This window comes from Ctenocephalides felis, unplaced genomic scaffold (genome assembly GCF_003426905.1).
Source record: "Ctenocephalides felis isolate EL2017-DRISC unplaced genomic scaffold, ASM342690v1 CF-g0.4_SCAFFOLD_01492, whole genome shotgun sequence".
Lineage (NCBI taxonomy): Eukaryota > Metazoa > Arthropoda > Insecta > Siphonaptera > Pulicidae > Ctenocephalides > Ctenocephalides felis.
Window position 1 is genome coordinate 44,263,784 of NW_020537646.1, and position 14,507 is coordinate 44,278,290.

The 14,507-nt window shown below is 29.7% G+C and overlaps 1 protein-coding gene across 1 annotated transcript in view; it reads right to left on the reverse strand.

The window, feature by feature from the left end:
• LOC113371279 overlaps positions 1–11,925 on the reverse strand; it is a 155,533-nt gene extending 143,608 nt beyond the window's left edge. Inside the window, exons 1-3 of the mRNA XM_026611911.1 lie at positions 11,568–11,925; positions 6,614–6,815; positions 1,506–1,762 (exon numbers count right to left, since the gene is read on the reverse strand). Of these exons, the coding sequence (XP_026467696.1) occupies positions 1,506–1,762; positions 6,614–6,815; positions 11,568–11,925 (817 nt within the window). The remainder of the gene's footprint in view (positions 1–1,505; positions 1,763–6,613; positions 6,816–11,567) is intronic.
• Positions 11,926–14,507: the final 2,582 nt, after the last annotated feature.

The following is a 14,507-nucleotide window of genomic DNA, read 5'->3' on the forward strand; positions in this document are numbered from 1 at the left end:
TCTCCCTATCAATAGGAATTGAACCGTTCAAATCCGTTGATTCGTGCGCCTGAAAAGTGGACGAAAAATTGTATCCATACATACTTACACATACACACAGACATACACACATATCCATTTTTCCTGAGGTGTGTCAAAATGTTCAGAAACCTTAAAAACGTGAAGAAATGTAAAAATTTTCAATTTCGTTTTTGGACGATTACAATACTTACCCTACAGGAAGTTAATAATTGATTTAAACAGTTAAATATTTCTTTCATGTACTCGTCAAAGTGGAATCCATGTGGAATCAATAATTCTTCGTAACCAAATCAAGTAACATCGATGACAAGTCGTTTAATGACTACCTTTTAACTACGAGCGCACTGATCTTAATTAAAATTCACAGATGTCTATAACCACTAAAATTATATGGACAAATTCGCGATTGAATTGAGAAATTTAACTGTTGTATTAAATAAGTCTATTAAAGTCGTACAGTTAAAATTCGATCCAAACAACAACAATGTTGCGAATAGTAAAGCAATCAGCTCCGGTGACTGTATCTCCACAACACGTATGTGGATTCTGATTCTGATATACCGTTATTGCATTTCACAACAACTCAACGACGGATACTTAAATGACGAATGAGATTTACATCGTGGCGTGTGTAAACGAACATATACGTGAATTATATGAGCCAATAAAGCACGACAGAATTCATATATGGTGTACTGCCATCGGCACAAGTGCCTCAGGGAAAAGGACTTTGCTCAGAATGAAGTACAAAAATCTATGATGAAGATGCTGTTAATTGTGGTATTACTTATCACTTTGTAAACAATTCATGCTCATGCCCTCCTATTAGATTGAGTGGTGAATTGGTCCCTGTATCCAATGTAGTTAAATATCTGGGAATACATTTGGATATGAGACTAACCTGGCATGAACATATAATTCAGACGCGCCAGCAGCTTAAACTGACTCATAGGCAATTTATTTGGTTAATGGATAGGAAATCACAAGTTTCATTAGAAAATAAACTCCTAATACACAAGACAATTATTAAACTAATATGGTCCTACGGTCTACAACTATGGGGTGCGGCTAGTTAATCAAACAATGCAATTATATATAGGTTCCAAAACAAAATTTGGACGTGAACGCCCCAAATATATACCGATCTGGCTAATGCATCAATCCCTTATAATTCTAACTGTGAAAGAAGAAATTTTTGCTACAGATACAAGACTCGGCAAAGTCGACATCCAAATCAACTAAGCTGTGACCTGCTCAAACCTTTACCACCAAGCCAACTTAAGAAAAGAAACGGCAATGACTTATTTCCATAAACCATATAAAATCTGATGCTATAATTACAGAAGATGCTATCGCAGGACAGCTATCCTTCACACGCTGTCGTATCAAATTATCTGTTAAAGTAGCTGAATGTATATATTATATACTTTGATACGTAAAATAAAACAAAAAAACCTATCACTGTGATCATTTATTTCACTTACCTTGGTAACTTTTCGGTATCCTCAGTATCCTTCCAGCGTTCCTACCACTTCTGGCACGCGCTATCCTGGCGGTGACGTCTGCATGGTTAGGTAAATGTCTGCACAACATTTCGGCCACTGGATTGTCATTTATTCTGACCAACTTGGGCAAAGAATATCTTTCCACAAATACTGACAGAGGTAGAGGTTTATCCCACCTCAGTTCTCCGAGAGGGTCTTCGCTTGTAACAGCTCCACCGTGTTGGGATGTTTTTGACCTAAAGATAAAAGCAAAATATGAATTAATAATGACGCAGAGAACTATAATCTTGATTTGCACTTATAAATTTATAAAGAGAATAGGGCCTCTCAATTATTTAAGTCTAATGTTTACTTAAAAAGTATTTGCAGATAGTAAAAATCGCACAAAAAATAGAAATGTCATAACAATATTAAAAATGAACATGGTTGTTGTAGAGCGGGGTTTAAAGATCAGCGAGTAAAAAGGTCCACCATCATTCTTACCACATCGCTATCAGAAAATAAATGGCCACGTGTCAATGTTCATACAAAAGTATTTTCATCTTTGGTAGCTTTTTTGGTTTTAAGCTTTGTTGAATAGTTTATGATACTTGAATATAATTTTTAAATATACGTTACTCATTTTTTTATAATTATTGCTATGTTTAATGATATATCCAATCGTTTTTTATTTAAACTATTATTTTGTAAAATCCCTTGAAAATTAAAAATGAGACATTGGATCCCATGGGGTAAAAGGATCAGATGACAAGTTTTATAAAAATAGTGAAAATGCACGTTTCTGTAATTTGGAATTAACTGGAAATTTAGCTGAACCTAGTTCGATAGTTGTTTGTTTGATATACATTTAGTGTTGTAGTGTAGTTTATTTGGTTTTGACATTATATTTAATGATAGTCAAATTCGATCTTTGTGCGATTGAAGTAAAACTTACTTGCTACTATAGAAGATGGCATTTAAGTAAAAATAAATACATCATATAACAATTTTGAATAATTTATTAGTAATATGGTAACACTCGTGATGCACACATTTATATTAGTGTATTAAAAATATGTATAATATTTAAAAACAATAATGTAATTAAAGTCATACTTTAAATATGACATGAACGGTTTGTCATTATAATTAGCATTTAGAAATGAACCTTCTTTAGAGAAATGAAGTAATTGCTTATTAATAATATTTGTTCACATAGTGGATTATGTTGAACAACGCCTAATATTGTTTTCGCAACTTCACTCCTCATGTAATTGTGTTTGAAGAACTTCATGTAATTAAAATTAACATACACTCATTGACTGCTTGTATTTGTTTTACTTTTTTGCTGGCAATCATTCTTTGAACAGCTGTAATATCTGTCTTGCCTAAAAATTTCCATTTTAATAACTTCAAAGATTTATAGAAACCACGATGTTGTTTCATTATTTTCAAGGAGCAGAGTAAAATACTCTTCTGATTTAGGCATTTCTCATTAAATCAGGATTTGTACTACGATGTAATTTTGAAATGTTTATTTATCTACGCCGATTTCCTTGTTGATATCGGTACGAACACAACGTTGATGCCGGTACGCATACAACGACAGATCTCTATTCACATACACGACGTTTAATCACAATTGATCCGTATAGAAATGATTTCATCGAGAGCGAATGACGAATCATTGGCCGTTCGAATCAATGCAACTTCCGTTGCATTTGTACGGATTTACATCTTAGACTCTAAGGTGTAAATCGACTCTAAGGCTTAGAGCGTTGTTCGGGCGTCTTTCCGTTTTATTATATTGGCCATGAAGGTGACAAACTTCAAGGCATTAAACTTTTCACGGAATGGTTGCTACCCCTGGTAGAGGGGTAGTTTTACTTCAAAAATATCTCAAAAAGTTTAGAGAGCTTATGAATTACTCTTTGGAAATTTATGTAGTAGTCGTATGCACTGGCATATATTTTTTGACTTTTAAAGATTTTTTTGAAAGTTCATGTAGCATGTAGCATACTTCGATTCCGATATTGATAAATGTAAAACATGTATGATATGAAGATACATTTTCTAATATTAACAAAACGTTCTGAAAGTTACCTAAAATACTCCTTAACAAGATTCAGAAAAATAACTCATTACAATAAAATGATATTTTTAAAGATTTAGAAATATTTTATGTAACTAGATACTTCTATATCAACCAAGTATGATATCTTCGCTACATTGATATATTTGTTGCAAATTAACTTTCTTGTGACACACACGTTTACACACATATTGCAAAAATTGTTTCATAATATTTTTTACGTTAATAAACAAATAGCAGCATAACGTCAAACAAAACTTTCATTGCAATATATTCTTAAAGTGTTTACCCAACTTTACGGATTTGTATATTTAACTTATATAACGCGAGATTTGTATCTGTTTAATAAGTGCTGGCGAAGAGAAATATACAGAACTCCCTGAGGAAACAATACTTATAGACATATAATCAATAGTTTTTTACTTTAACAAAATTGATCTGAACATATCATTAAAATAGTAGATTATCATTATTCTGAAAGCGTTGTTGGAGAAACAGGGAACGTGATCCAATAAATGTATAGGATCATTTATGCAGCTTTTACTTTATAAGTATTTTATTTTCTATTTGAGTCGCGAGCGACCTTGTTCTATATGTAGATCTGCGATAGTTGTCGATAGTTTATAATCGTGATACGATTGTCAATCAAAGATCAAGAATTGAATATGTATCATTATTGACAACGACTGTTCCAGGAAAGTATTTTCAATGGCATTTAAATTTGATTCATGCAGAATAATAAGATTCTTCATATCAATACATCAGATACAAGCAATACAATTTATTATAATCATGTAATATGATCCTTAATGAGTTTTTGGTCATTCTTACTCATACGTTTGGTTTTGGTAAAAAGTGCTCAATATACTCGATAGTGATAATGAGTTAATTAAATTGGTTATAATTTTGTTAAATTACTATTAAAAAAATAAACGTATTATATTTTTAACTTCCTGTAGGGTAAGTTATCGTAATCGCAAAAAAATCGAAAATGAAAATTTATATATATCTTTACGTTTCAAAGGTTTGTGAACATTTTGGCATACTTTAGAACAAATCGATGTATGTGTGTGTGTGTGCGATTTTGGGAACACCAATCAACCAATTTGAATAATTCAAAAAGCAGTTTTTGGCGAAGGCAGGTTTTGAAGATACGGCGCAAAAAGTGTCAAAAACGGTAACTCAGTTTTCAAGAGAACGGAGCGTCTGATTTTGATAATTCAAATAACATTTTACTTGTATTAGCAAGATGACGAACTGATTAAATTTTTTGGAAGGCAGGTCCAGCGGTTATGGACTCTCAATAAAAATAAGTTAAAAAATGTCATTTGACGGTCAAAAATGTTTATTGGACATATGTACATCAAATTATCAGATATTTTATAGAGATTTTAATAATGTGTACACATTCTAATTGAAGTACGGGAAGTTCAGCAATTTGCGTTAAGGCACGATGCCATTGTTATTTTTATCTTAAGAAAATGTGGACAAAATTCAAAGTTACTTGTACAATTATAAAAAAATAACTTATTGAATTTATGTGTGTTTTAGTAAAAATTTTTTTAGGCATGAGGAAATTAAAAAAGTAATTCTGAAAACCACCGATTTAATATCACCTTTTTCTTATATCTACTTATAATTAAAAAAGGCATTATTAAAAAGTGAAATTAATTACCAATTTTAATTAAATATCATTTGTATTTATTTAAGTATTAGGGTAGCGCGGGGCACAAAGGTCAAATTTGACTTTGAACAATTATATTGTAAAAACCAAACTCATATCAATCAAACAACTATCTGACAATGTTTAGTAAACTCCCAACTAATTTATCATAGTAGAAAAGTGTTTTTTGCTGTTCTGCTGTTTACTTGGTCCATTTTACCCCATAGGCGAGGTAAAATGGGTTGGTATTTTTAATTTATAATAAATTTTACAAAATAATAGGTGCATTATTCAACCAATATAAAATATAAATTTTATGGGTTTATTTTTTACGGAGATAACACTCGTATATAACGTCGATCTGGTATTTCGTTAGAAATATTCATCAGCAAAGTTAGGATAATTATTTATTCAATTTATCTCCTGTAAAATTGCTTTTTAACTTAGTTCACTTTTTTATTTATTATTTTTATTGTTTACTCCTTTATCGGGGTAAAGGTTCAGTTAGTCCTTGTTACCCCACCAACTTGTAAGCTTTTGTAGAGGTTATATAAAAAATACTATTTAATCTAACTTGAAATTAACAATACATACAAGGTCTCGTGAACTAAACAACAGTGCCCACAACCAAAAAACCAATAACGAAAGAAAATACTTCTGTTATAATTTTTGATAGTTATAGTTAGCAAGGTCGTAAGAATTGGCTCGTTATGCATTTTTTTCCCTCTTTTACAAATATTGTTGTTAAAATGTTCATAACTTTACATATTTTTGAAATATCGGAAGAAAACCTTTTTACACGCGGACCTTTAAGCCCTGTTCTACTTTATATGAACCAAATAATACAGAAAGAATTATTAACCAAAAGAAATCTTATGAATAAAATCAATAAAATCATATCAATAAAATATACAGAACGAGTAGCAACACACCTAAATAAACCTTCGAAGAAACCATTGTCACCATAACCAATAAAAACAATTATGTATAATCTAATTTCTTTGTGACATATCTCAATGCGTCTTTTATAATGGCAGTTACTTTTCTATTTCTCATAAAAATGTCATCCCGTAAAATAAAATAATAATTGTATCCATATTTTTCATACTTATTCGACTTTTTGTAATAGAATTTTTTTGCAGTTAGATATTTAACAAAACCAAAATGATTTTAATTTAAATAGGAAATAGTTGTTAATTTAAAAAAAGAGAGAAAAATTCTGATAGAAATAACAATAAGTATTAAATTTGAAAAATATCATTCATAGCTGTGATACATAGTAGAATATCATTAGCTAAACAACGAAAAGTCTAATAATTACAATGAAAATCTATATAAGACTGTTGATCTTACCCAGAACTAGCTGTCCTGAACTTGGAACTACCTCCACTTGAAGCGGTCATAGATTTTTTCTGATCGGGATTAGATTCCAAGGAATTTGAATGATCGCTCCTTGATCCACCATCAAATGGAGACAGTTTCTTAATTATCGATAATGCTGATGCCCGTTTCGAAGAATCGTCTTTTGCAGGCGCATTTTCCACATCTACGATAACTGGAAACAAAATAAAACATATGAATACGATGCTATACATCTAGTATATATTCCACTAAAAAAATTAAAACGCGCAGTTTGAATAAGATAAAAATATTCAAAATAGACAATTTATTGTACCCAATTTTAAGGTTGTGAGTTGTTCGGTTATAAATTAAAAAATTATGGTTGATGGTTCTGACTTTTAACTCAGAAATATATTGGAATAAGATTTATTTCTTTAGTTATAATATTATAATTTAAATCTTTAGAAGGACTTATTAACTTCCCGTGGGGCAAGTTATAGTAATCGCAAAAAATCTAAAATGAAAATTTTTATATAAATTTACGTTTCAAAGATTTCTGAGTATTTTGGCATACCTTAGAAAAAATGGATGTATGTGCGTGTGTGTATGTGTGTGTGTGCGGATACAAATTTTCGTTGACGATTTCGGGAACACTGATTAACCGATTTGAATAATTCAAAAAACATTCGATTTGTATTGATAAGGAGACCTGCTGATTAGTTTTTGAAGAAGGTAGGCCTAGCCGTTCCGAAGATACGGGGCAAAAAGTGCCAAAAATGATAACTCAGTTTTTAAGAGAACGGAGCGTCCGATTTTAATAATTCAATAAAAATTTAACTTGTATTGACAAGATGAAGAATTGATCAAATTTTCATGAAGGCAGGTATAGCGGTTTCGGAGATCTAATGAAAAAAGTAAAAAAAATGCCATTTGGCGGTCAAAAATGATCATTAGACATATGCACATCAAATTATCAGATATTTTATAAAGATTTTAACAATAAGTATAAATTTTATTTACATTCTTATAGATTCCGTACCAATATTTATCCGTTAGACGGCGACGCGGCGCTTACGCGCTTTGACTTTTCGTCTCTATGCAGTACGATTGCTTTGAAAAAAAGTTCAGAATATCCAAAATATGTCAAAATAAAAAAAACATTTTTTTTCAATATTTTTTTTTCAAAAAAAAAAAAATTATTGTCAAATTTGTAGTTTTTGAAAAATCTAATTTTTTCGAAGTTAAATTTTTTCAAAAATGTTAATCGTTTTTAAGAAAATAATAATTTTTGGTACGGGAGGTTCCAGCCTTAAGGCACGATGCCATGCGCAATCTCCTACAATCAAAATTATTGATAGCATTTTATTCGACATTTTAAAAAAATTATGTACCATCAAGGGTTACAATATGCATTTTACTCACTAAAGTATTTATACTTTGAAGGACTTTCAAGGATGTTCAGTTAACTATTAACACCAGCTTTTGGGTATTGCAGCTATAAATAATTTAAAAATACAACTTTTTTTATACATATATACATATACACAGCATATATACATACATGTATACAAATATAAAGTATATTTCCAATACTTTTTTTGTGAATAATTATAATTTTCAGTAGATAATAATTTTTTTTCATGCGGGTATAAATTAATTTTTTCAACTAATTGTAAGATTGTACTTTTTCCGTTTTCTTCTCAATATTTTTGCAAAAAATTTAAAAATAAGATTTGATTTGAATAGTTCGATTAATTGAATAGTTCCCGAAAATGTTTGTGTCAGAAAGAAGTTCGTACTGTATATAACAGCAAAAAAATAATTCATTAAACGGTTTCTTTAACACCGGTCGAAACTAAAACTTTATAAGCAAGAACAATAAGATAATAATGGAAACGCCAACTAGGTATTAGAAAATAATTACTTCTAACAAAAACTTGTGGAATTCAAGAAATGTGCGCCCTAGATCAGACTGTAGTGAAAAACCGTAATTGGTAGAAGAGATATATGTAGAGGAGTGAACTGAGAAATAGAGAAATCAGTCGCTTGTTTTTCTATGGTAAACATTTTTGCAGAATCGGGTGTTATTCAACAAAAATTAGAAAAAAACTTTTTTATGTTATTTAACGAGCTTTGCTGATTATTTTTTAGTATTGGCTCAAATGAAGAAATTTGATTTAGAACTCTGATAAATTTAAATATACCATTTCAATTCATATTATTTTTCATGAATTTTGAATTTTAACATTGATTATTTCAAATCATTACCATCTATATGAATTTGTATATTTATTTAGAATGAAAGCTGTTGTACTGTATTTTATGCAACATTTGAATCCACTTAGTATCTTGAATATATTGCAGTCTTGGGGGTAAATATTTTTTATTAAAATATGTGAGCGTGTCCAATTGCACAATTTCTAGAAGTAAAAATTTGAGTATTGAAAAATCTAATGTCGTAACAGGCATTGCATTTCAACTATATTATTTTAGTAGTTATTTCTTGCACAATTTATATATGTAAAAATTTGAGTAGGGTAGGGCGGGGCTAGTTGAGCAACTTTTTACTTAAACGGATGTAGCTCCTCAATGAAAAGTCTTAATAAATTGCTATACGGCTTAATGGATTTGTTGTTTATCGCTTAACAAAAGTGTTAATACTATTTTTTGGCAATAAGTGAAATTTAAAAGCTACAGCTGTTTAAATGCAAAAAGTCAAGTATGCTCAATGTACCCCATAGGTGGGGCAAGTTGAGCACTAAGAAATTATAATGAAATCATAGGTTCAATGTCGATTAGTGATGAAATAAAATTAGTTTTTAATAACCAGTTCTATATTTATAGTCTTTATTGACAGAGAAAACAAAACTTATAGTAATTTTCTTTGAATAATTAACCAAAAGTAGAATCAACAATATCGTATCTTAGGAGTTATTTTACCATTATTATTATATTCAGTATTTTTGTTTAAAATCATTATTTATTTATATTATTACTCATAGACTTAGCTTAAATCTTAAAAATAATAATTAATTTCTGGAAGTTAATGGTAATTGTCTTAGTGACAGAACAAGTTTAGCAACTATGCTCAACTAACCCCACCTCGGAATTTCAAAATAAAAGTGAGTTTATAAAAAAACCGTGAGAATTATACCCAGAATCTCTGTGCATATCAAAAGTACTATAATTATATGGAAGAATAACATTTATCTGATTAAAAATAAATAACATTTGACTAAACCAGACAAAAACTCGTGATGAATTATTTTTTTACTTTTTGGTCTCAAAATAAGCAAAACGCCCGTGAGCCTCACTCATTTGTCCAGCGGCCACTAGCGATTGCGGGATGTTTATTTCTCCTAAACCTCTATCTTTCCGCCATATAATGCCCAAACGGACGGTGAATAGTTTTCGAGATATTTCGATTGCTCAACTTGCCCCTATGCTCAACTAGCCCCGCCCTACCCTATTGAAAAATCTTATGATCAAATTTCAGATTTGATATTATATTGTGTTACGACATTGTATTTCAAGTATATTATTTTAGTAGTTATTTCTTGCACAATTTCTAAAGGTAAAAATTTGAGTATTGAAAAATCTTATAGTCAAATTTCAGACTTTGATACTATATTTTGTTACGAATTGCATTTCAAGTATATTATTTTAGTATTATTCCAAATAGAGTATAAAAATATATAATTACGAGTTTTATTTTGCCTTTGAAAAGGTTACATTTAATTTTTGAGAACCAGAGAACCGTCGATTGGTCAACAAAAATTGAAAACTAAAAAATTAAAGTAGTAGTCCGAGAACAGGGCATTATTGAGAAGAAACTACGCGATCTAGATATGCCAGGACTAGTTATAAACGCCTTTAGGGAAACGTTATATACAAATTTTCAATAATTTCGATTTTTTATGATTACTATAACCTGCCTCACGGAAAGTTAACTAATGGAAACATTTCTCTAATGGTATTCAAACGATTATTGTTCACAATCATTTCAAGAAGTTTTTGTGAAAGTATTTTGTTCCTAATTCCTAATTATATGGAAGTGGTTCGACTCTATCTAATCAATAGCTTTGAAAACAAAAACAATTTTTAAATAATTGAAATGGTATTCCTGTTAAAAAATGAAAAATAATTATCCTATTCGAATCCAATTTAAATTTTGATTCAATTCAATATTTTGGATGCTTCTAACACCAATTCTGCGGTTTGGATTGGCAATACAAATTCGAAACGTATATGTAAATACATGTATGCAAATATACAAAATACTTTTAACTTCCCGTAGGGTAAGTTATAGTAATCGCAAAAAAATCGAAAATGAAAATTTTTGCATATCTTTACGTTTCAAAGGTTTTGGGATACCTCAGAAAAAATGGATGTATGTGTGTGTGTAGTATGTGTGTATGGAAAATAATTATCCCATTCGAATCCAATTCGAATTTTGAAATATCGCACCTACTTACAGACTTTTGTAATTATGTAAATAATGAATCATTTAAAAAATGATGTTAATTTTGAATTGATGGGCAATAAAGAAATGTGAGCAATTATTTTACATATTTATATTGGAAACTTAAAATAAAAGTTTTATATTGAAATGGAATTCAACTTCTCCAATATTTAATAAATAATTAATGTTAGACTATACAGATAGTCATTGCTTCACACGCCGTCATATTAAATTGTCCTTAATGTATAGTATTGCAAAATAAATTTAAAAAAAAAATCATATGCACTTTTCATCTACGTAAATTATTTAAATATTATTTTTATTCTGTCAAATCGTATTTATATTTCTTACTCAAATAAAATTATTAAACATATAAGGAAGCTTTGACAATTGAATGAAATCTATTAGTTAAAATTAATAATTTAACATTGATATATATATATATATATATATATATATATATATATTATGTATATAATGTTTTATATCACAATTACTACGTACCTTGAGTCGTATGAAGTTGCTCCCCACTCGATACCACATCATGGGACAAATGTCTTTTGAGTTGCTGATGTTTTGAATGTTGTTTTTGCTGTAAAACTTGATTTTGTTGCATCTGATCTCTTTGCCTGTTGAAACCAATCGCCGATGAATCTTCGATCCAGCTATACAGATGCCTATGTCTATCATATTCTAGATTGAGTCGTTGCAATTCTCTCGGCGCCTTGGTTCCACGTTCTCCCAAAGAAACTGGTTGTTGGGAACCCGAAAATCGAGCGGCATCGAAAATATTAGAACCCGCATTATGTTCGATGGAACGATGTGTCCGATCTATGCCGGTAGTCACGACCGCGGGTATCATTGTTTGAAACATTTCCGGAAAAATCGAAAATTTCGGGTAAAATCCCGAAATGAAGTTCCGGTCATAGAGCACAGGTTGATTGGACAATGTCGGGCATGAGCATTACTGGCGGACCTGTTATGGGAAAACAGAAAAATGTTATAAACCTGCATAATTCGTAAAATATTTTTAAATAAAATTATAATTTTATTATTTTTAATTAACGTTAATCATGCACAATATTTTAATGTAAGGTAGGCTAGGGACTACTGTCTTGACTTTCAGTAATTATATTGTCTAAACAAAATGAACCATATCACATGTTCAAATTTAATACTTTCACTGAATTATGTTCAGTAAAATTCACAGTTATTTCCTAATTATAGAAATATGTTTAATTAATATTTTTCTAAAAGTAGTCATCTGTCTCTTTCTACCCCATATGCAAGGTTAAAAATGCAGCAGAGGTACAAACTGTTCCAATTTCAATCCCTTCATTAACCCAATGCAAAAAAAATAATGGCACATTTTTAAAAAGATCGCATTATGAATATAACTTTTATCTGGAATTTCGTTAATTCTTTTCCAGTGTAAAAGTTTAGTTGGTTCTTTTCACCATACCCACATGTAAGCTTTTATAGAGGTTATAAATATAACAACTGTTTAAGCCGACTTAAACAATACATCTTATAAAGCATTTAAATAACATAGACTTAAATATTATATTAAAGTCTCGTAAACTAAATAACAGTGCCCACAATGAAAAAAACTAACAAGGAAAGAAAAAACTTTAGTTATGGATTTTCAAACAATGCCTTTTATCTTTTGATAGCGACGTCAAGAGAATCAAGACGATGGCTAGTTATGTATCTTTTGCTCTCTACTTTCAATTATTGTTGATAAAAATTCCCAAATTTTACTTGTTATTGAGATTTTGGTGGTGGATCGTTTTACTCGCGGACCTTGAAGCCTCGCTCTGCCATATAAAAGTAATTTGAGAGTAAAGATTTGGATTATTTATTAAATTTTTATATTGCCTACAAAATACTTTATTTTTGTATATTTTTCAGTCAAAGTATGAATGAACTAGTAATGCATGGCATGGTGCCTTAAGGCAAATTGATGGAACTTTCCGTACAAAATATTAAAATCTTTAGAAAAGATTGAAAATAAAATAGATTTTCGATATTATTATTTTTTTATAAAAAGTGACCATTTTGCAAAATTAGAATTTTTCTTATACTTTAAAATATTTTGAAAATTAAGAAACTTTTTTTAAGCAATAGCGATAAAAATAAAATATCTAAGCGCGTGGGCGCCGCGTCGCTGTATAACGGATAAACATGGGTACGGAACCCATAGAAATGTAAACAAAATGCATACTTATTATTAAAATCTCTATAAAATATCTGATAATTTGATGTGCATATGTCTAATTTATATCATAATCATTTTACTGATCATTGATCACTAATAATCTGATGCATTAAAGGGAGATGCATTAATATGGTGGTCTAATACAACGGATGAGTTTTCTTTGGTCATAATAAGATAAATACATTTGCTATTGGTTATTTTATGCCTAACGAAGATATTTTTTAAATAATTAACTCATTACAGGAATGTTTTAATGGGTCTATTTATTTCATAACAAAATTAATAAAATAATTAATTTAAGAAGTCGTTACCTTGAAAAGAGTAATTAATGAAATTAGAATTATACATAATTAATTTAAAAATTAAGCAATTTTAAAACTGCCGTCCTCGGTCTCGTACGTATTCGGGCATTGTTCGTTTGAATTATTCTTAGGAAAATGTGAGAACGAATAAGACAAAAATTTTATTACTATGTTATTCAAACGTGTGAAATAATTTTTCTGATCAGTGTTGTAAGAAGGCAAAAGGACCGTTCGAAACGTTTTATAACGGACTGTTACAATTTATGGAATGAATTATATATTATGATTCAGTCAGATGCGCTTTCGACATTGACTTTTAACACAATTTTACGAGTGACAATAAAATCATTTATCTCGTAATTCACGCGTTACACTTTGGCTTTAAATAAAAGCTTTGGCCGGAAAATTTTATTCGCACCACAAATTAGGCCAAGTCACATGTACATAAATGATATTTTTCATAAATAGTTGGCAGATAAAAATCCTAAAAACTTTAACTTTAAGGTTAAAAATAAAACAGCATTATCATGTTTTAAGTGTCAATCAAATAATTATTAAGTTGATTTCAAATAGTTCTTGGCAGTTAATATTTACATAGTTATGCCAGCCGCACCTTCATGATAATGTAGAGCATTGCCTTTATCTATAATTTTTAGATTTCCCAATTAGAAAACCAAACAAAAAACTTATTTACACTATAATACAAGACCCAAGAGACACCAGCATTGCATTTCAATCAAATGCATATAGAACATTACCTTGGAATTAAATTGATTTATTATTATAATTGAGTAACAAATAATACTTGCGATAATATCATTCTATTGCAGCTACAGTTAATTATTACCCACATATAATTAAGTTTTATTTCAAAATCTTGCAATATTATGCTATAACTGAGGTTTTACACTTCATGAAAATACA